Source organism: Engraulis encrasicolus, chromosome 7, assembly GCF_034702125.1.
Source record: "Engraulis encrasicolus isolate BLACKSEA-1 chromosome 7, IST_EnEncr_1.0, whole genome shotgun sequence".
Taxonomy (NCBI): domain Eukaryota; kingdom Metazoa; phylum Chordata; class Actinopteri; order Clupeiformes; family Engraulidae; genus Engraulis; species Engraulis encrasicolus.
Window position 1 is genome coordinate 23,087,876 of NC_085863.1, and position 22,532 is coordinate 23,110,407.

The 22,532-nt window shown below is 45.6% G+C and overlaps 1 protein-coding gene across 1 annotated transcript in view; it reads left to right on the forward strand.

Moving 5' to 3' along the window:
• nbeaa (neurobeachin a) overlaps positions 1–22,532 on the forward strand; it is a 218,983-nt gene that overhangs the window by 169,086 nt on the left and 27,365 nt on the right. The window contains exons 30-35 of the mRNA XM_063203099.1: positions 2,395–2,908; positions 6,487–6,641; positions 9,304–9,430; positions 10,975–11,094; positions 14,068–14,195; positions 16,032–16,093. Coding sequence (XP_063059169.1) covers positions 2,395–2,908; positions 6,487–6,641; positions 9,304–9,430; positions 10,975–11,094; positions 14,068–14,195; positions 16,032–16,093 — 1,106 coding nt within the window. The remainder of the gene's footprint in view (positions 1–2,394; positions 2,909–6,486; positions 6,642–9,303; positions 9,431–10,974; positions 11,095–14,067; positions 14,196–16,031; positions 16,094–22,532) is intronic.

Here is a 22,532-nt window from a genome sequence, read left to right on the forward strand (position 1 = left end):
CCGAAAAAGCCCGCAGTAGTGTGTCTCTGTACTCACATGGGACCAGCCAAGTAACCTGATTGTAATTCAGTGACTGTATATCATTGACACATCTCCATAGCCAAGGACATTATCACTTCATCGTGACTCACGCAAGTGTAGTTGCTACGGCCACCTCTGTGACCTTGAATGCACACACAATCTGTCACACAGATCTCTATGTCTGTCTATCTAGCTCGAGATGCTGTATGCAGGAACGGAATAAGATCACCCAGGGGCCCTAGCCTACAGGTTGCTTTGGGCCCTCTCCCGAAGGCAAATTTCGTGTCAACTTAACATGGAAGGTGCCATAATTACGAGCTTGGAAGTCAGGGTAACCTGTATACCAACTGTACTCAACATGACGGATTAATTTTTCAATATTGCATCTTGTCACAATTCTGCAATTTTCCACTTATGGCCATTCAGGGGCCTGGAAGGCTAGGGCCCTTAGGCTGCAACCATTTCTAGGCTGTGCATTTATCCAGATTCCATCCCTGTACCTGCACACACGCGGGTACACAGAAAGAGTCTCCTTCACAGTTCATTGGCTGGATTTTCTCTGTATCATGCGTACTTGCAATGGGCTTATCAAACAGTAGGAGCAGAGTTTCTCTTTCAGCAGTGAGCTAACTAACACTCGGATCTGACTGCTCTGCTCATCTCATCAGTAGCCTCACAACTGCTACTGCTAACTGGGGCTGCCTGCATTACTGTACATGGATAAGCAACATCATGCTAATGCTAAAATGCTAATGCTTTCAACATAATGCAGCAATGCAGCGCTTCTGGGCACTGCTGCAGAATGAGGTGGGGGTGAGAGAGAGAGAGAGAGAGAAGAGAGAACAAGGCACTGTTCAGAAGAGGGATTCACAGAGTGGATTCACATACTGCATTGAATAGACAGTGACAAGCATAGAATGCATTAGGTAGGTGTGCCTAAGGAAAGAAAGAAAGAAAGAAAGAAAGACAGAAAGAAAGAAAGAAAGAAAGAAAGAAAGAAAGAAAGAAAGAAAGACAGAAAGAATTAAAGAGCAAAAGAGCCAGAAAAAAGGAGGAAGAGGAGATGTGATGAAGGAGTGAAGGAGTGTGTTCTAATTTACCCTTGGCTTTGGCGAGGCAGGTGAGGCCATAGCGGGTGGTCTGGCACAGACGCTGGCTGCACATGAATTATGGAGAAAGAACAGGAGTGTCAGCGGACACACACACACACACACACACACACACACACACACACACACACACACACACACACACACACACACACACACGGGAATGTCAACACGCACGCATACACTTGTGAGAACGCACGCGCACACACACACACACACACACACACACACACACACACACACACACACACACACACACACACACACACAGAGACACACAAACACACTGGCACACATGAGTGTCAACACACACACACACACACACACACACACACACACACACACACACACACACAGGAGTGTCAACACACACACACACACACACACACACACACACACACACACACACACACACACACACACACACACACACACACACACACACACACACACACACACACACAGGAGTGTCAACGCACACGGACACACACACACAGGAGTGTCAGCGGAGATGACAGACGAGAGGAAGAGCCTGGAAGCTTCTGGAATGCCTGCCTGGCACGTCTCATCTTGGCGTAGCGTAGCGGATGTGGCATGCCTCCCTGTGCCGGGTACCTACGTACCTGCACTGAAAAGGAAATAACTCTTCAGGCAGAGCTGGTTTTGGAAAGAGCAGACAGATGATTGTGTGAATAAGAGGAGTGAGAATCAATTTTGCCACAAAAAAACACTGTAGAGCAAGATACAGACCTGCACTGATTAAATAAGAGAAACAAATTTCTCTGGGCAAAATGCTTTTTGAATAGACTGGGGAAATGATTTGAGCGTGGGACATTCTGTAATTAACATATACCAGACTTCACACATTTATCATTTCATTTCACTAGGTGTTATAATACATTACTTTCAATTACACATAGCTTCTGCTTTTTCAGTTAATTACAAGGTATTGTTTACAGTCCCTGGAGCAATGTAGGGTCAGGTGTCTTGCTCAAGGCCACTTCAGGTGCAGGGAGAGGTAAGGGTGGCATTTGAATCTGCAACAATCTGATCTTAAGACATCCTCCTAAACCACTTGGACAAAGCTGCCCTGAATTGGTATATCACTATTCACACTATGCGTTTAGTGTTTCAGGTGCATGCATTTCCATTTGCGTTTCTATGTTTGTGTGTGAGTGTGTTTGGGTATGTGTGTGACATGTGTTCACACTTGTTCGGCAGTGGGTGCAACCTACCTGATAAAGCACCTTCTTCTGTTCCCCAGACGGTGGGCTGCGTGAGCGCCACACCCCCCTGGACGAGCTGCCCATGGAGGCCTCCCTCCCCCACACCGACTCCGGCATCGGGGACGACCACGTCTCGGGAGCCCTGAACGGCACCGACCTGGCCAGCGAGATGGGCCACGGTGGCGGCATGGGCAGCGGCGGCGGCATCACTGGCGGCATAGGCCCGGACGCCATGAGCGAGCTCCTGGGCACCCTGTCCTCCGAGGTCCGCAAGTCCCGCGAGAGCCTGCTGGAGTCCCCTCCCTCGGTGGCCTCGTCGGCCATGACGGGCGGGCTGGCCGGCGGCAGCGTGGAGGTCCTAAAGCCCGCCTCCTCCATCTCCAGCATCAGCCACCAGTCCAACAAGGGCATCAACGTCAAGGAGATCCTGAAGAGCCTGGTGGCCGCGCCCGTGGAGGGGGCAGAGGCACCCGAGCCCCAGGCCTACCACCCGGACCCGGCGCTCAAGCGGGAGGTGCCCATGCTGCCTATGCAGTTCCACTCCTTCGACAGGTGAGGGCGCCATCTGTGGTGCAGGTGGTGGTTCAATATGTAATCAAGATAAATCATAGCATGTGTCACTAATGCAACAAACTGGGAGCAAGTCTGGTCTCCTATATGCTTGTGACTTTGAACTGACGTGCTCTTGTAGTCTCCTACTCTCCTAAAGGGACATGGCTGCCATATGATTGCATCTTAGAATCTTTTGTCTGGATGAAACTCCTCATGAACGTCATCTCTCATCCCACCGATGGGATGGTCCCCATTCATTTTGATGACAAATGTTAGGCTGGTAATTAGCGTGTGCAAGCTGAAAGCTGCACTCAGCAGTAATGCAGTATATAAGTGGGCTTGCATTAGCCAGGCCGTGTCCTCCTAGGGACGCAACAACTTCAGCGTTGCTACCAGTCAGGTCAAGAGTCAATGCAAGTACTTTCTGAGTTCCCGTAAATACGGGAACACCTCCCACTTTGTTGGGAAGTAACCAATCATTAGCAAACCAAGGGAGGCAATTTGGGAAATTCCGTTTGGGAAATGTTAATTGTTATGCTCTTGGTCAGACCAAATCTCGAAGAGATTTAACACTAGAACTACCAGGATTTTTCTGCCTACCTAGAAGTACCAGAGAGGGGTCATTTGACCCGCCAGCTTTTACCTAATACACTAATCACTCATTTTGTTATGGTAATGAGGCTGTTAGGGGCCGTGTGTGGGGTGAGGGGTGAGGGGGTCACACCTTACAGTGCTAACAGCCAAGACAAACAGGGACAGACAGCTTCTTCCCAAGGGCTGTCAAGCCTCCAAAATCACCACAGGTAAATAGCAACTTGCATGAAGATATCAGCAGCAAAGACAGATAGCACAGTTTGGCGGACAGTGTGTTACAGCTTTTCTCCATTGGTTTGGCTCATTTCTTGAAACTGAGATGTCATTCTCAAAACATGGACAAATCCCAAAACTAATTTGCAGTTCCTCACAACAGAATGGCATTTATCATTGCTTTCATCAAATTTCAAATGTCTCAATCATTTAGTACATCCTTGCAAATGGCTATGTACAAGTATCCTACAGTTACAGTTTTTCTCGATTGGTTTGGCTAATTTCTCAAAACTGAGATGACATTCTCAAAACAACACGGACAAATCTCCAAACCAACTTACAATTTCCCACAACAGAATGGCATTTTTCATTGCTTTCATCAAATTTCAAATGCTTTGTACATGTCTCAAATATTTAGTACATCTCGGCAGATGGCTATATACAAGTACCCTACAGTTGACACATTGAGCATACATTTAGCACATTTTCCAAATAAATTGACCTGTCTTATCTAAACGAATTAGACAATTCTCAGTCTAATGGTTGCCCTCTCCAAAACATGTCAGCATGATTTCATTGTGTGAGTCGTCATATGCAAAGTAGTCTACACAATTGTCAAAACAGTCAAGGACATAATATTTTAAGAATTTCTTTACTGTAAACAGTAAATTCATGACAGTGTTCAACAGGCCAGATGGTATTGTAACTTTACTAGTTTGTAGAAAATAATTTTACAACCGTGTATACTACAGTTTCCTCTGTTATTTGGCTAATTTCTTGACATTTTTTCAAACGGCATTCTGTGGAAGGAATTTAGTTTCGACACACGGGTGAACTGTTTTTGGAGTGATATGAGCAAGTGATGAGGATCCATGGCGATATGCTGAACCATCCAGTTTATTTTGACAGAATGACTAAATGAATGCAAATGAGCCAAACCAATTGAGAAGGATATATGCCATTTTTATGGTACTGACTATTTATGTGGGAGAAGGTTTAGTGCTGATGCAAGAATGAGCTGTTTTGGGAGGTATATGACATTTTGCTGCGAGCGAGTACAGACTGATAGGTTTGCTGCAATTTCAAACATATGGGGATTGTTTGTCACCAACTGCATCACATCCTACATCCCTGGTCAACACATCACCATTGACGAACAACTTTTCCCGTGCAAGACTCGCTGCTGTTTCCTACAGTACATTGCAACTAAACCAGACAAGTTTGGTATCAAGTTTTGGGTGGCGTGTGACTTGAAAACCAAATACGTCTGCAACATCCTCCCATATCTTGGCAAGGACCCCACTCGGCCTCGTGGGGAGAGAGTGTCTGAGAGTGTAGTCATGAGGCTGATGGAACCATTCTTGGACAAGGGCAGAAATGTTACCACAGACAATTTATTTACATCACTGTCACTTGCAAAACGACTACTTAGCCGGAATTCAACCATCCTCGGCACAGTCAACAGGATTCGCCAAGAAATCCCACGTTAACTCGACAGATGCACCGCGATGAATTTACCACCCAGGTATTTTCATCCACTGGTGCCACACTGACTGTGTATGCGCCCAAGCGGAAGAAGACTGTGTATGTTCTCAGCAGCATGCACAGCACGATTCAGACACAGGAAACCACCAAAAAGAAGCCAAACACCATCACACTCTACAACACAACAAAGTGCGATCGATATCATGGACCAGATGGTGCGGGAATACACTGTCCGCGCAGGAACAAGGCGCTGGCCAGTAGCAGTGTTTTACAACATGATAGACATTGCAGCACTGAATGCCCACGTGCTCTATCAACTATGCTCCAGGAGAAAGGAAAGACGGGTGGATTTCCTGTTTGAACTGGCAAGAGTTTTTTTTCTTCTATTTTTGGCACACAAAAATAAGTTACTTCTGCAACAACCTTCCACACGAAAACTGGGAAAACAGTTGCTTTTGCATTCATTGTAAATATGTTTTGTATTTTTTAACAATAAATGTTTAGAGTTTTGATCCCAAATTCTAGTTGATCCTGATGATTCACTGCATAAAAATCCACCATATGTTTATAAATCCACCATATGGGCACACACACACTCACACATATGCAAAAACACACTCTGTGTCTCAAGTGACAGCTGTGAGCCGCTAACAGCCACATTTCCACAACAAAAGGAGTGTCCGCAGGGGGTCCAAAGGGTCAAATGACCCTCTTGTGGGGCTTTTAGGTAAAAAGGTCAATTGACCCCTCCGTGGTAGTTCTAGTGTTAAAAGTCAATGATAATCAGGCAAGGCTTGCATGCCCATGGGGACCCCGGTTCGAGTCTGACCGGGGTCATTTCCCAGCCCTACCCTCTCTCTCTCTCCAGCTCATTTCCTGTCTCCTCTCACACTATCCTATCATAATAAAGGCCAAAAAAATGCAGTATATAAGAAGTTAACGAATACCTTGTCAATACAAAATTGATCATTGTTACTATAGTATCTATCATGCACTGTTGAAGCAAATCACCTTAGTAGGACTCACTTAGTGCCGTGTCCTTGATGTCTGATGACGTCACTTCCTCCTCCACATTCTGTCTTTCTGTATATTATACAGAGAGGAAAGAAGATCTTTCCTCTCTGTATTACATACAAGATGAATTTGTCAATTAAAAACTAGATCACTCTTACTGTAGTGTCTATCATGAGCTATTGAAGCAATCACCTTAGTAGGACTCACCCAGTGATGTGTCTGATGATGTCTGATGACATCACTTCCTCCTCTACTCCACTTCCTGTCCGTAGGAGCGTGGTGGTGCCTGTGAAGAAGCCTCCTCCGGGCAGCCTGGCGGTGAACACGGTGGGCACGCCCACCACCAGCGGAGCCGCCACCCCCGGCAGCACCCCCAACATCTTTGCCGCCGCCACGGCCACGCCTAAAAGCATGATCAACACCACCGGTCAGTACAGCTGCAGGTTGCTGCATTTTCACACAGTGTTGCAATCATCAATTACTTATAATCCAGTGCCTCACATTCCAAATGACCTGGTTTTTACCTGTGCAATTCAACCAGGTGATCCTTTAGCCAGGCAAGACTAAGTAATTTGCTCTTTGTGGCACTGGGTTGTAAACTAATGGATCCAGGTTGGCAATTACTGGTTATATTTTTTCCACAATGTCTCAACTGGGAAAAGCTTGTATACTTAGTTTGATTCTCATCCTCATATGAACCAACCCTTTAAGAGCACTATCAATACCACAGGAAAAGCAGGGTCAATTATGTCACAACACACAAATAAAGAGTCGTTTCCACTCTTCTCTTAATTTTTTGTTTTTGTTCCATCTGGTTATCTCAATGGGGATATATGGATTTGTTTTATTACCGTACATTCTTAATGTGAGAGTATCCTGATCAGCATTATAGGTCGGTCTGGGGTGAAGAAGCCGTCTATGTTTTTGCTTTGCTTATTTATTTGCTTCGTTGTTTAATTTTTGATCACATGCACGCAATTCTGTACTCCTCTATCTCGATCAGTCCCATGGCTGCTGGTCTGCTTTTTGTCCGCGTAGCGTTGACCTTGCTTTTCTCTCAAGACGCTTCAGATGTATTTTCTTTTTTATTTTGTCAGTTTGATTCTCATCCCCGTAGACAGTAATCTATTTTCCAGTATTCTTGGTAGGATAGAGAAGCGCAGAAATAGAACTCACATATACACACACACACACACACACAAATAGACACATGCACTCTCATAAACACACAGGTGCACACAAATAACCATGTGCGCTCTCGCTAACACACACACAAAAAAAATAGCCAAGCGCACACACACACATGACCTCTAGGAGGCTCCCTTAGGCTGGAAACGTCATGCCTTCCTGGATTCCGCTCATGACACAGCACATTCACCATAACAGGAAGTTGCCCCCCTCCTCCTTCCCTTCCCTTGCCTCCGCCACCCGCCCCATCCTCACTACCTAACCCACACACTCCTCCCTCCATCTCCCTCTCTCCACACACTCTCCAACACCCCCTCCCCCATCTCCCTCTCCCACCTCCTCTTTCTCTCCCCCCTCCCGATCTCCCTCTCTCCTCTCTCCTCTTGCTCTCTTAACTCCCCACCCCTCCCCATCTCCCTCTCTCCATCCACCTCTCTCTCTCTAAACACCTCCCCCTCCCCATCTCCCTCTCTCCACCCTCCCTTCTCTCTCTACGGTAAGTCCCTCTCTCTACGTCTCTTTCTCCGACCTGCTCTCTCTCTCTCTCTCCCTACCCCCACCCTCTCTCTATCTCTCTCTCTCTCTCTCCGTACCTTCCCCCCCCTCTCTCTCTCTCCGTACCCCCCCCCCTCTCACATCCACAATGAATAATTCAGAGCCAGTGCTCTTGACAATACCGCAGTGGCAGCAGCAGAAGCAGCACAGCTTCCTCTCTTCTTTTCTCGTCTCCTCTCCTCTTTTCTCTTCTTCTTTTCTCTTCTTCTTTTCTCTTCTCTTCTCTTCTTGTCTCGTCTTGTCTTGTCTCTTTTCTTCTCCTATCCTTCTCTTCTCTCTTCTCCTATTTTCTCTCTCCTCTCCTATCCTATACTCTATCTCCTCTCCTCTCCTCTCCTCTCCTCTCCGCTCCTCTCCTCTCCTCTCCGCTCCGCTCCTCTCGTCTATACCCCATACTGACTGTCATTATCTGTGCTCCACTCACCTGCATTCACACATTTACATTTGCTCCCTATGTGCAGACTCCCAATCCGTCTTCTTCCCCAGTCACACTGTGCTAAATTGCTATCCAGCACAACACCTGCAGAAACCACATCCAGCCCAGTCTTCCGGTGAAACTAGGTCAAGCTGAGATAGGTGGAAGTTGTTTCGTTTTATTTATTTATTTATTTATTTTCACATTGTTTATTTTATATATATATATTATTTTCCTTTTTTTATACTGTTGCTAAGTTAAGAGAACATCTTTAATTAACCTCCTTGAGCTTCTCCTTCCCCGTATTAAAGAGCTGCTTTAGCAGAAATACCCTCAGAAGTCCTCTAATTATGAGGCTCCAGTAATTATTGGGATGCAGTGTCTCTTGTACTGCAGTATCTCTTTCAATGCAGATGTTTTTCCTCCCTCTGGTTGTGGAATAACGTTGCTGCATCCGGTCTCAACAACCATTTTGTCCTTGCATTGGAATATCCACAAACGGACATCAGTATCCATCCACAAGCACAAAGTGGACTTAGGAAGCATAAAGTGGACGTAGAAGTGGAGTTGTAATAGTGTCATAAAGCTTAATAACAAATAACATTAGTATTCACGTTAAGTTTTTACATAAACTGAATTCAAGGCATTAGACCGCCTCTTGCGTTATGATTAAGCTTTATTAATGTGTTAATAAAGCCTCACAAACTGGGTTCCTACCATACATGACATTAATATTTTATATCTCGACGAAATGTTTATATTTAATTTGTAATGCACCCCCCTTCCTCACGCCTTTTTCATGACATCGAGGTGCCACAGACTCCTCCTCCTCTTAATGTGTTACTAATGCTTCCTACACAATATCGTAAATAATTTTAATGTCGATGCACCCTCTTCCTCCCTCTGTTTCTCCTGTTTCCCTAACATCCAGGTGCCACAGACTCAGCCTCCTCGTCCTCCTCGTCCTCCTCCAGCTTTGTGAACGGGGCCACCAGTAAAAACCTGCCGGCCGTGCAGACTGTGGCCCCCATGCCTGAGGACACCGTGGAGAGCATGAGGTACTGTACAGTACAGGACGAGCCCCCACTAACATCCCTCTCCACCTCTCTTCCTCCCTCCCCCTCTCCCTCTCTCCTTCTATAGCCCTATCCATTCTCTATGAGGTATAGTACAATACAGTACAGAAAGAGGTCCCCCAAGCATCGCTCTCCACCTCTCTCCCTCCCTCCGTCTCTCCACCTCTCTCCGTCTATACAGTAGCCCTCTATCCCTCTATATATCCATTCTCTCTGAGGTATAGTACAGTACAGTACAAAAAGAGGTCCTCCCCCAGCATCACTCTCCACCTCTCTCTCTCTCTCTCTCTCTCTCTCTCTCTCTCTCTCTCTCTCTCTCTCTCTCTCTCTCCCCCTCTCTCTCTCTCTCTCCCTCCCTTGCTCTCTCATCCTGTCAGTCTCTCCTCTCCTTCTACTCATCTCTCTCTCTCTCTCTCTCTCTCTCTCTCTCTCTCCCTCTCTCTCTCTCTCTCCCCCCCTTGCTCTCTCATCCTGTCCGTCTCTCCTTTCTCTCCTTCTGCTCACCTCTCCCTCCGTACATCTATACATTCTATTCCTCTCAGTTTTTTATCCATCTATCTTTCTATCTATCATTAACCATTAGGTACTGTTGGAGACCCCCTTACATTGCCTCTACCTCTCTCCCTCTCTTATTCTCTCCCTCTGCCCCTGTGTCCCTCTATCCCCCTGTCAGGATCCTCACAGTGATTCTTATCATTGTCATCTGTCAATCATTATTCTCAATCATCATCACTCCTTCCACTCATGCAGTCCACTCATCTGCCGTTCCGAATCGTACAACCTTATCTTTTCCAAGGTATTAATAGTGTATGCTGTACTGCTCTCTGTTTACTTGCTGTTCACCACATCCTCCCGCTCTCTTATCCCTCTCTTATTCCTGCTTCATTCTCTTCATCTTCATCAGCTTTTAAGTCACATGCTTCTTTTCCTCGTCCTCCTCCATCTTGCATTCTGTCCCCTCCTGCCCCCTCACTCTATGCTTTGAACTTCTCTGACAGCAGTCTCAATCATACTCTACACATTCTGTACTGACCCCACCCCCCTACCCCCACCATTGTTACGTGAAATACCTGTACAATATATCTGCAATGACTTATAAAACTAGCGTGTCTTGTCTTCTCTTAGATGCATGGCGCTGCTGCTACTCTGTTGTTAGTTATTAACTCACGCCGTGCTGAAAGGTCACATATTGGTGAAGTCGGCAGGACTCAGACAAGCCTCATACACGGTTCTCTCTGTCTGTCTGTCCAATGCAGCTTTCTCTACCTTTTAAAACGTGCCGCTTTGTTCCATCCAATAACTGAAACATTCTTCACCTTAAGATAAAGGACACTGTCCATCCATCATAACGATTAATGTTACTTACTACTACTTCTACTACTACCACACTACAACTATTACTAATACTACTACTAACACAGTGTAACACTTAGTGCTAACCGGAGTCCGTTTACAATACTTACTACCACTATTACGTGTCTTGTGCAGAAGACTGTATTGACTGTCCTGTCCCGTTTGTATTGCAGTGCCTTTTGCGAGGTGGATCAGTGTCCACTGCGAACCGGGCTGACCCAACCAGAACTCAAATCCCTTAGCTCCCTGGCAGGATTCCAGGCAGCCCCCAGAGATGCAGGACAGTTCCTTAGGCAAGAGAAGCTTCTGTTGATTGCCGCCCCCCCCCCCTACACACTCCCCTCCCACCTACCACCCACCACCACTCCCACCCCCGCCTCCACTAGCCAACCACCCACCCACTCACTCACCCACCCACCTACCTACCCACCCACCTACCCTAGACATTTCTTTCCTGCGCACCCCCCTGCAACCCCCTCTGCACTTTAAGCCTGGCTACTGTAGCTAGATTGCACCGCTCTTTATCTTAACAGCTCTTCTCCCCCCTTTGCTCTTCCTTGCACTCTCTCTTTCTTCTCTTTTACCTTTACTCACACACTTGTAATTGCTTTAGTCACCATGTCTGCACTCTCTGTTTCTGACTCTGTCCCTGTCTCTCTCTCTCTCTCTCTCTCTCTCTCTCTCTCTCTCTCTCTCTCTCTCTCTCTCTCTCTCTCTCTCTCTCTCTCTCTCTCTCTCTCTCTCTTATTATCTCTCTTTAGCTCTCTCTCTGTCTTATTCTCTCTCTCTCTCTCTCTCTCTCTCTCTCTCTCTCTCTCTCTCTCTCTCTCTCTCTCTCTCTCTCTCTCTCTCTCTCTCTCTCTCTCTCTCTCTCTCTCTCTCTCTCTCTTTGCTGGATCTGTTTTCCTCAGCTATCCTTTCTCTTCTCTTGAACTTCTTCCTATCTGCATTTCCCATCTGCACTGTCCCTTTTCTCTCCTCTCTCTCCGTTGTGTCTGTACTTAACTTTTGTGCCACATGCACACACACACACACACACACACACACACACACACACACACACACACACACACACACACACACACACACACACACACACACACACACACACACACACACACACACACACACACACACACACGAGAGAGAGATAAAGCACTAAATGCTGGCAATGTGTCTGGCTTGGAACTACATTTCTGAGCAGCTACTGTCATCGCTGATGGATGAATGGATGGATGGAAGGGATGCCACGTGATTCACTCTCTCGCAGAGAAACTCTCAAATAATCAAAGCACCAGAGGCGTCAAAAACCCAGCTCAGTGGTTTAACCCATTGATGCCTGATGTTGAGTTGCACAACATCGCCCCTGGCGCCTGGAGCTGCATTACGCAACATTCAGGCTCATGAGATTTTAGACAACTTTATTAAAAATCTTTGTTTGTTTGAGATGAATTAACACATTCTAATGAAAGGGTCTTAGCGTTTAAATGCAACTTATTGCATATTTGTATGTGCTTCAGAAGCTGAGATATTTAGGTTTTTATAGGCTGAGGGCAGCTTTTCTTAAAAAGGGCTCAGGCATTCAGCACCTTTTTTTGCAGGTGCCTTAGGTGTCAATGGGTTAAAGCCCTGCCACAGTGTTCCTTCCAACACAGGTGACTTCTTCACTGAGTAACTGGCCCACCTGTCTAGAGCACTCATTACGATCAGTTGATTCAGAGCTTGTTAGATCAATTTTGTGGCAGGTGTTTTGACTTTTACCGAACCCAGGGGCTGACGCCTCAGTGAAGCACCTCCAGCACCACCCAAAATAATATCCACCTCGTTGGGTTACATTTGCTCTTTTATTGCATCGGCTGCCCTCCCCTGCCTGCCATTCTCTGAGAATCCCCTGCCTCTAAAATGCACAGTCGTGATTCTGCTGAGCGTTGACACTGAGCCACTGAAGTGTCTGACTCGGTGCCAGAGTGAATCACTTCTCCGCCCATCCATTCTCCTCCCTGCCACCGCTCCTGTGGCACCCCCCTTTCACTGCCAATTGCACTTTCTCTGCTCCGCACCGCTCACAAACAAACAAACAAAGACAAACAAAGCCAAGCTTATGGATTTGTTGGATTGAGCAACAACATAATGGTGACACACAATGCAGAAAAAGGTTGTATGGTGTTGAGAGAGAGAGTGATGGAGAGAGAGAGAGAGAGAGAGAGAGAGAGAGAGAGAGAGAGAGAGAGAGAGAGAGAGAGAGAGAGAGAGAGAGAGAGGGCGAATAGAAGTGTGTGTGTGAGAGATACAGGTAGTGTGAGAGAGAAAGAGGGTGGGGAGGGGGTAAGGGAGCGAGGCAGAGGGATGTACAGTAATTTACCAGGAAACCCTACACAGAACTGAAGTAGAGGGCCTGTGCTATACATAGACTTAGTGCTGCTGCTTTACGGAGAGCAGGTTGAAATGAAGCACACCTTAGAACAGTGCACAGTAAAATGTGCAGTGTTAAACACTGTTCTGAGCATATGGTCCCACTCGATTTAGTGTTAAATGACAACTGAATTAACACTTAAGAGAGTTGTATTTAGCACTATTTTGAGCATATATGGCTTCACATTGGTCAATTCAATGCTCAAAGACTTCAAATTTAACACTAAAATAGTGTGACCATATGTGCCCAGAATAGTGTTAAATTAACACTGCGCACCTTTACTGTGCACCCCCACCTCTCTGCCTCAGCTCCCCCATCACACACCAATACAGACACCCACTCTTCTACTGTGGAATTGCTAGGTGATGTTGTGTACAGTCTGACTGGCATGGCTTCCTGCTGCTAACACTGTTTCCTTCTCTCTTTTTTTTGTCTCACCATCTGTTACATCTCTGTCTTTCTTATTGTCTGTCATTTTCTGTTGTTTCTCTTCGTCTGTTTTCTCTCTTCTATTTTTTCTAAATGTATCTTACATTCACTCATCTCTATTTATCATTCTTCTGTTCTATTCACATCTCTCTGCTCTTTTTTTCTCTACTCTTCTCTTTTTTTCTCCTCTCATCTGCTTTCTGCTCTCCTCTGTTCTCATCTGTTCTCCTCTGTTCTTTTCTGTTCTGTTCTCCTCTCTTCTCTTCTCTTCTCTTCTCTTCTCTTCTCTTCTCTTCTCTTCTCTTCTCTTCTCTTCTCTTCTCTTCCACTCTGCTCTCTTCATTCCCCTCCTCTTCTCTCCTTTTTTTCCCTATATCTCCTCCATCCATCCATCCATCCATCCATCTGTCCGTCCGTCCTGCAGCATCACCACTAAGCTGGAGCGTGCCCTGGAGAAGGTGGCTCCTCTGCTGCGCGAGATCTTCGTGGACTTTGCTCCCTTCCTGTCGCGCACGCTTCTGGGCAGCCATGGGCAGGAATTGCTCATAGAAGGTACAGGTGCTGTATTGTGCTTCCTTTTTCTTCTCCCCCCCGTCCTCCTCCTCCTCGTCTCCTCGTCTCCTCGTCTTCCTCCTCACCCGGTGTCTTGTGTGGTGGAGTTTTGACGTCTTGACAACACAACCAACCAACCCCTTTGTCCCACCCACCTCCCTCTCTGTATCCTGTCTCCTGTCCTGCTGTCCTTCACGTCGCCCCGTGTCTCTGTGTGTGTGTGCGTGTGCGTCTGCCTTGTTGGCTGCCTCATGCCCCCGCATGGACCACGCTCAGGTAACACGGTAGCACAATAGTCATGGCATCGGGGAGAGGGAGGTGGGTGGGTCACAAGGAGCAGTGTTTTTCCTGGCCTTTCTTTTTCTTTTCTTTTTTGGTCTTTGGACTTTATTTATGATAGGACAGTGAAGGTGGTGACAGGAAGCGAGTGGATAGAGAGAGACGGGGAAGGGCCGGCAAAGGACCCGGGCTGGGAATCGAACCCGGGTCAGCCGCATGGTAGACGAGTGCCCTACCGTTTGGCCACGGCAGGGTCGACCTTTCATTGTATATAACAGTACAAGGAACTGGGAAGTGGGTCAGAAGCTGAATTGTATTTATGTTGGTCATTTACTTACTGTTAATTTACTTTCTGTGCTAACCCTGTTGCATAGATTTTTGGACAATAAAGTACACTTTGACTTACAAATTACTTAGGCTATGTTATATTTTATGGGTTGTCATGAAAGATTAGATACAGGAAATGACTCCAAGCAAAAAAATGGGGAAGGGATCCAAAAATGAACATGTACGTACATTATAATGCAATGTACAGTAATGTATTGCGGTGACTTGTGGCCAGTATAGCCAGTATTTATGTTACTGCTCCTGGGCCAACAGTATATAACGAAGCACCCTCCCCGGGACAATTTGTCTAAAGTGTCAAGGAATAGGCTAGTGTGAGGGGTACATATATAAGTGAGTGTGTATGAATCAGCATTAAAATGATGTTAGCGCTAAGAATGTGAGGTTTTAGTGTTTACTGAGATAGTTTACACACGTTAGTGTGTCTCTGGGCAACACAAACACTATTTTATCACCCACTGCTTCTGTGTGCCTCTCTGTAGCCGGGTTTACATGCACAACATCATTTTGTTTATTAGAGGTGTCTGTCCATGTAAACTCAGCTAGTGTCTTTGTCTCAGACTCTGGAGCTCTCTGACTGCACTTACTCAATTACTCAAGTACTCAATTACCCCTTTCTCACTCGCTCGCTCGCTCTCTCGCCCTCTCTCTCTCTCTCTCTCTCTCTCTCTCTCTCTCTCTCTCTCTCTCTCTCTCTGTCTGTCAGAGGGCTGCAGATGCGGGGCTCTTGTACTGGTCTTCTCTTGTTATGTCAGTCCTGTGTGTTAGTGTTTTGTGTTACCCTTCGTGTGGTGTGTGTGTGTGTGTGTGTGTGTGTGTGTGTGTGTGTGTGTGTGTGTGTGTGTGTGTGTGTGTGTGTGTGTGTGTGTGTGTGTGTGTGTGTGTGTGTGTGTGTGTGTGTGTGTGTGTGTGTGTGTGAGAGAGAGAGAGAGAGAGAGAGAAAGAGAAAGAGAGAGGGAGAGATACAACTGAAGTGTGTGAGAGAGAGACAGACCAAAAAATGGAGAGAGAAAGGTTACACAGAAGTGTGTGCGTGTGTGTGAGAGAGAGAAAGGTGGCATGAACGTGTGTGTTGCAGTCTTGTGCTCACTGTCTCTCTCGTGTGTGTGTGTGTGTGTGTGTGTGTGTGTGTGTGTGTGTGTGTGTGTGTGTGTGTGTGTGTGTGTGTGTGTGTGTGTGTGTGTGTGTGTGTGTGTGTGTGTGTGTGTGCAGGTCTGGTGTGTATGAAGTCCAGCACATCAGTAGTGGAGCTGGTCATGCTGCTCTGCTCACAGGTAAGATCTTGTTTACACACACACACACACACACACGCGCGCGCGCACACACAATCTCACACACCCACAATCTCTCACACACACACACACACACACACACACACACACACACACACACACACACACACACACACACACAATCTCACACAATCTCACACACCCACAATCTCTCTCTCACACACACACAGACACACACACACACACACACACACACACACACACACACACACACACACACACACACACACACACACACACACACACACACACATCCCTGTCCATCTATGCATGTCTCACTTCTTCTTCCCCTTCCTCTTCCAGTGTGCTAGGAGTATCAGTCATAAGTAGAGCAGTGGTTGACTACATTTACCGGTAGTTCATGATTGTAATCTTCCACGCCCACATTGTACAAATGTTTCATATCTCACTTTATTTCCCTGTAAATGACTTCGGTCTTTGTGGCGTTAGAGTTGTGAATGGACCATGACCATTAAAACAGTCACAGACTCTTCTTAAACTTCTTTCTTTTGAAGTATTGAACACGCCTGCGTTTACCAACACCTAGAAGCTGTGCATGGAGCTTTGAACTGTTGAAGACTATCTAGACCTTTAATATGAAATGAAAAAGTACAGTAAAAATGGATACTGTACTTGACCGTAGTGAGCTCATAGAGGTTGTGCTCATCCTCACAATATCCTTCCACAAAAGCTCTTGCTATCAAAATAAAGCACATTATAGCATTGTAGTATGCTATGCTGCCAGTAATAGCCACTTCATACAGGAGACTACAATTGAAAGGTAAACCATCCTGTGTTCCACACTTCTACACTCAGCCATGTCCTTAGTTCGACACAGTGTGCCTGATTATTTTCGTTCCAAATATTATTACGTTGTTATTATTAACATTTTGAAACAATGCAGGCCCCTTCAACTGGCAAAATGTCGGGAGTAGTTCTTCATTCCAAATATCAAGTTATATTTTGCGAACAAATGGATCCTGGCTCTTCCAATGGCATGATGCAGAGAGTAGCTCTGAATGTCGTCAGAGCGGATCTGTAACTAACTGGCTCAGACAACCAGAAAATCTTCGCTGAGCATCGGACACGGATTGCAGTCCAAGGTCATGATGGCGCTTCTTTTGTCAGGATGATTGAACTCCAGGAAAATTGGCCCTGATTTTCCCTGAAGTGTAAAGCCTCACAGGCTTAGCCAGCTTATAATAAACTCTGAACCTGTACTGGCCTTGGAATTATTTACTGAAAGGCTTGGCTACAGAATATGATAATGTAAAGAAAAGCGAGCGAGAGATAACTTGCTTTGAGGAGCCTTCATTAACATTTACATTTTGGCTGATTTGGTACAAATTTAATTAAAAGACCCCCCGAGGGTTGGGGGGTGTGGGGTTCGGGGGGATGGATTCATCTCCAAATTGCTTTTAACAGGAGACACCTCTCTCGGAATACCAAATGAAGTCAGTGTAGCTTGCAGCTTTCAGAAGGACAATGAAAAGCCATCCCGTATGCAAGCAGGGTTCAACACTACAATGTGCATATCACGTCTGCAAAGATTCACATTCATCCAGGAAAAGCCACCAAGTTGTAAAGAAGGAACTGAGCTTTTTGGGAGCTTGGAGCTCTTTTTTCTAGCTTCAAACATTCAAAGTCCACCTTGCAACCGCTTACAAATTGGCTCCCTTGTCAAGGTGTGCAGGACAAAAAAGCCATACTGTACTGAAGGTTCTATATATGTCATGTAAATGTCATGTAATGTCAAAAGATTATGCAGATTAAAGAAACAATTGACTTTCAGCATCACAGTCCACTTCTCTAACTCAGCAGGAACTGAAAAAGAATTGCCGAGACAAGCAGCCGCCTCTATAGCCTGTCACAGACTGTACTTCTCAATTTTCTGTCTGGAAAACACATCCGCGTCTAATTTTGAAGACCATCTACATAAATAAAGAGAAATAGCAACGCTGCTGTTCTACAGTACAGTACATTCTCACCACTATGTGACAAACCAACATGTCGACACTGCACTTGTATAATTACCCCTCAAACAAAACATTGAAAACTTATAGAGACTCTCTAATCTCAAAAACTTAGCATTTTTTCGTTCTCTGCATCATTGGTAAAGCTTGGTGTTCATGTGGAACCTCTAGTGGCTCTTTTTGGGTACAGCATCCCTTGCTGTTCGCCTGGGGCGCACACACCATTTGTGGTGGTTGGGTACTCCCATCCACCTGTGCTAGGCAGAAGAAACGCTGCAGCAGAAGACCTGGCAGCAAAAACTCCTCTGTTCAAAGACTCCCGGACCTGTATGTCAGTGCATACATAAATACAGTATGTACCATCTTGAAGTACACTGGTATGAGAATTCTACAGAAAATACTCCAACACCAGTCAACTCACAACTATCGCCCACTGTCACTAACTGTCAAGCAGTTCCCACACGACTCGTGGCTTGTTTGGTTCTCTCCCAAAAGGACATGGGTTATTAGAATTCATATCATACAGAAAATCCGCAAATGCAGAGGAGTTTTTGAAAGTGTAATTACCGTTTTTCACTTCCGTTTGATCCGCCTTCAGTGCTGGAGCAGCGCAGTGTGTAGAACAGAACAGCTTTTTTTCTTTTTTCTTTTTTCTTTTTTCTTTTGTTCTCATTTTGTTATCCACCAAGCGCCGTTCTCACCAGTGAATAGTTCAGAAGAACACAAAAGACTCCATGTGAAAGTGTGTTTCTGTGTGTGTGTGCCTTCCTGAGACACATCAAAAGGTGTTTTTCAGCCATGCCTCCCTCCTATTGTCGTAATCCTCCTCCTTCCTCCCAGACAGGCCTTTGATGCTCCTTTAGCCGCCCAGCTCTCCTCACATCCACAGGCTCCTTTCTTCTCATTTCTTCTCTCTCTCTCTTCTCTCGCTACCTTTTTCACTTTCTCCTGTCTTTATCTGGAGATGGCCATGAAACGTGTTGAAAAAGAAATGAAAAGCTAAAAAAGAAGCTAAGAGATGTCTCTCCATCTCTCTCTCTCCTTCACCCTTTCTCCTGCCTTGCTGTACACCCTGTACTTTGTTAATGTTGTTGAGCTGTGAGCTGTTTTCCTCCTCTCCTTCTCTCCACTCGTCCTCCTCTCTTCCTGTCATCCCTACATCAGCAAGGGATAGTCTTACAGTTTCTCTCTCTTTGGGCTAGGCTAGGCCTCCATTAGACGGCTCCTGGGATGAAACTTTAGCTCGCGTATTGATTGGCAGGAAGGGATGGGGGGGGGGGGTAACTGGAGCCGCCATTAGCGTCCACGTTGTCCTTCTGCAGACATCAGGAGAGGGAGAAAGCTTGTTGTTGATTTCTCCATCGTGGGTCTGGGTCTGGGGGAAGGGAATGGCATGAATAAGTTATGATCACAAATGAGTCAACATTAAAGGCGAAAATAAGCAGCAATACTTTTTGGAGGTTTCTATCATTGATCGGTTTTGGTTGAAGCCTAAGTGCTTCTTTACTATTCATGTCTTTTCACTGGTCATTTTTCAAACTTAATGTTACAAATGCAAAGATGTAGCCATGTGGATGATGTCCCCTGCTTTGTATCAATTGTTGTCATTTTTCTTTTGACAATTATGTTATCTCATGATCCTAGGTCACATGTGTGTGCTTTTAAGAAACAAGTGTCCTTACTATAGTAATTTCTCCAAAGGATTGGCAACCTGGCATGCCATCTTTGAGGAAATTGGACCAGCCAGAAGTTGCTAGGGCTCTGAGTTCTGTTATGTCAGAAGTTTTTTTTTCTGTTGTTGCAATATGCCATTCTTCTGAATGCATAACAACAGCCTGCAAAGTCAGTCAAAGCTTTATTGTTACCTCCATTTTATTTCCGAGAATATAAATAGAGATTTCCCTTATAATAATAATAATAATAATAATTGTATTTGTATAGCACTGTGTCATACAAGGCATGTAACTCAAAGTGCTTAACAAATGGGAAAAAACATTGTTAGAGATAGATTTAAAAGGAGAGGTATAGAGGAGAGGCAGAAAAAAGCAGGAAGGCAGAGGAAGAAGAGATAGACAGAGAATGTAGAGTCATAAGGTCAACGTAGGTTAGGACCAGGATTCTTAGATGTGTAAGGTCCATAGTGGCTGGGCCTATCATAAGTCCATAGATAGTCACACAGAGATTGGCGCTCAGGTGCGGCCCCTGGTGGCATCAGGGGTGAGGAAAAAAACTCCCTTTCGCTTGATTCATAGTTTGTGAGGGGAAAAAAAAAGCTCAGTGAGGTCTGAGAAAAATGACCCCCTGTAGTCCAGGAAGAAACCTCAGGCAGAGGACCAGCGGCCACCTAGGGGAGCCCCCTGCCAGGGCTGGATTGCGAGTAGTAGTAAGGGCGCTGCGGCGGCTGCGGGACACTATGACGCCTTGGCAGCTAGGAGTTGGCAAGGATGAAGAGGTGGGTCTTCAGCTGCTTCTTAAAGGAGTCGACGGAGGTGGTCTTGATCGGATATCGATGGGGAGGGCGTTCCATCTCTTGGGCGCATAGCAGGCAAACGCGGCGTCGCCGATCTTCTTCTGCGGGGGGGTGGGGGTCCTTAGCAGCTTGGCATCCAGTGGCACTGCTGAGAGCTCGAGGCAGGGGCAATAAAAAGAGAGCATGTCTGAGATATTAGCTAGGGGCAAGTCCATTTAATGCTTTAAATACTGTGAGCAGAATCTTAAAGTCGATTCTGTATGAGACAGGTAACCAGTGCAGGTCTGCCAAGACAGGAGAGATGTGCTCTCTCATTCTGGTTCTTGTTAGGATTCTTGCCGCAGAATTTTGAATGAGTTGCAATTTGTCAATTAATTTTTTTGGGAGACCAGAGAAGAGAGCATTGCAGTAGTCTATCCTACTGGTGACAAAGGCATGAATAAGTTTCTCAGCGTCTTTTCGGGGGCCAAGCCGCGCACTTTGTTGACATTTCTAAGATGGGAAAAAAGCAGATTTTGTTATCTTGTTGATGTGAGGCTCAAAGCTCAAATCCGAGTCTATGACCACACCAGGCTAGTAACCTTATCTTTAATGTGTATGCTTAGGTCACCTAGGCTTGAGTGGAGTTTTGCACGTTTTTTCTTAGGCCCAATGAGCAACACTTCAGTTTTATCTTCATTTAATTTTAGGAAGTTACTGTTCATCCAATCTGTGATGGCAGACATGCATTTAGTCAAGGCATGAATGGCAGTGGTTTGGCTAGGCTCGACAGAGATATGTAGTTGAGTGTCATCGGCATAGCTATGAAAATCAACATTGTGCTCTCTGATGATGGAGCCCAGGGGCAACATATAGAGAGAGAAGAGGAGGAGAGGGCCCAAGCAACTACCCTGAGCAAACTCCAAAGGCACATCATACTTGTTGGGAGACGTATTCTCCGATGGTGACAAAAAACTGTCTTCCTGTTAATATNTGTTTTGAACCACTCTAAGACGTGACCGGACAAGCCTACCCAAGATTCAAGGCGGTCAATTAGTATGTTGTGGTCTATCGTGTCAAAGGCGGGCACGAGGTCGAGGAAGGATAAGTGCTGAAACTTTGTTTGCGGCAGTGTTGAGCCTAAGATCACTTATTATTTTTGGTTAGTGCTGTTTCGGTGCTATGGTTGGCTCTAAAGCCTGATTGGAATTTTTCCAAGATATCATTCCCAGCAGAGGTTGATTAAGCTGTTTAAATACAACTTTTTCTAGTACCTTGCTTATAAAGGGGAGGTTTGATATAGGTCTGTAGTTGTGTTTAAAAGAATTCTGATCTAAATTTGTTCTTTTTTAGTAGTGGCTTATTACCATGGCTGTTTTGAATGAGCTTGGAAAAATGCCTGTAAGCATAGAGGTGTTAAAAATTTGCAGTAAAGGTGCTGCTAAGCAACCAAGTATGTTTTTTAGCAGATATGTGGGGATCGCGTCAAGGCTGCAGGTAGACTGCTTACTTTCCCTGACTATTTTACAGAGGTCGTCCTCTGTAATTGGACAAAACTTTTGGAAGCTCTCAGGTCTCCTAGGGGGGTTTAACCCTCCCCTCGGTGTATCGCCTGAGTGGGCGACAGAGGTTGCTGCGTTTCCACCTTGGATGCCTTCTCTAATGTCGGCAATCTTTTTATTAAAAAATCTAGCAAATTCCTCGGCACTTGGCATGTGATGCTGCATTTAGGTTGTTATTGCTATGTGTTGGATTAAGCAGGTGGTCAATAGTGGAAAAAAAGAAACTTTCGCATTATGCTGGTTGTCTATTATGATTTTGGAAAACATATGCTTTTCTCTCTGAGCGTACCGCATTATTGTAGGAGGAGATCTCATCCCTAAGGGATTGTCTGTGGACTTCTAATTTAGTTTTCCTCCAAAGACGCTCGGTTACTCTGCATTTTCTTTTTAAGGCTCTAAGTGAGTCATTCATCCAAGGTGAATACCTAGCTCTGGTT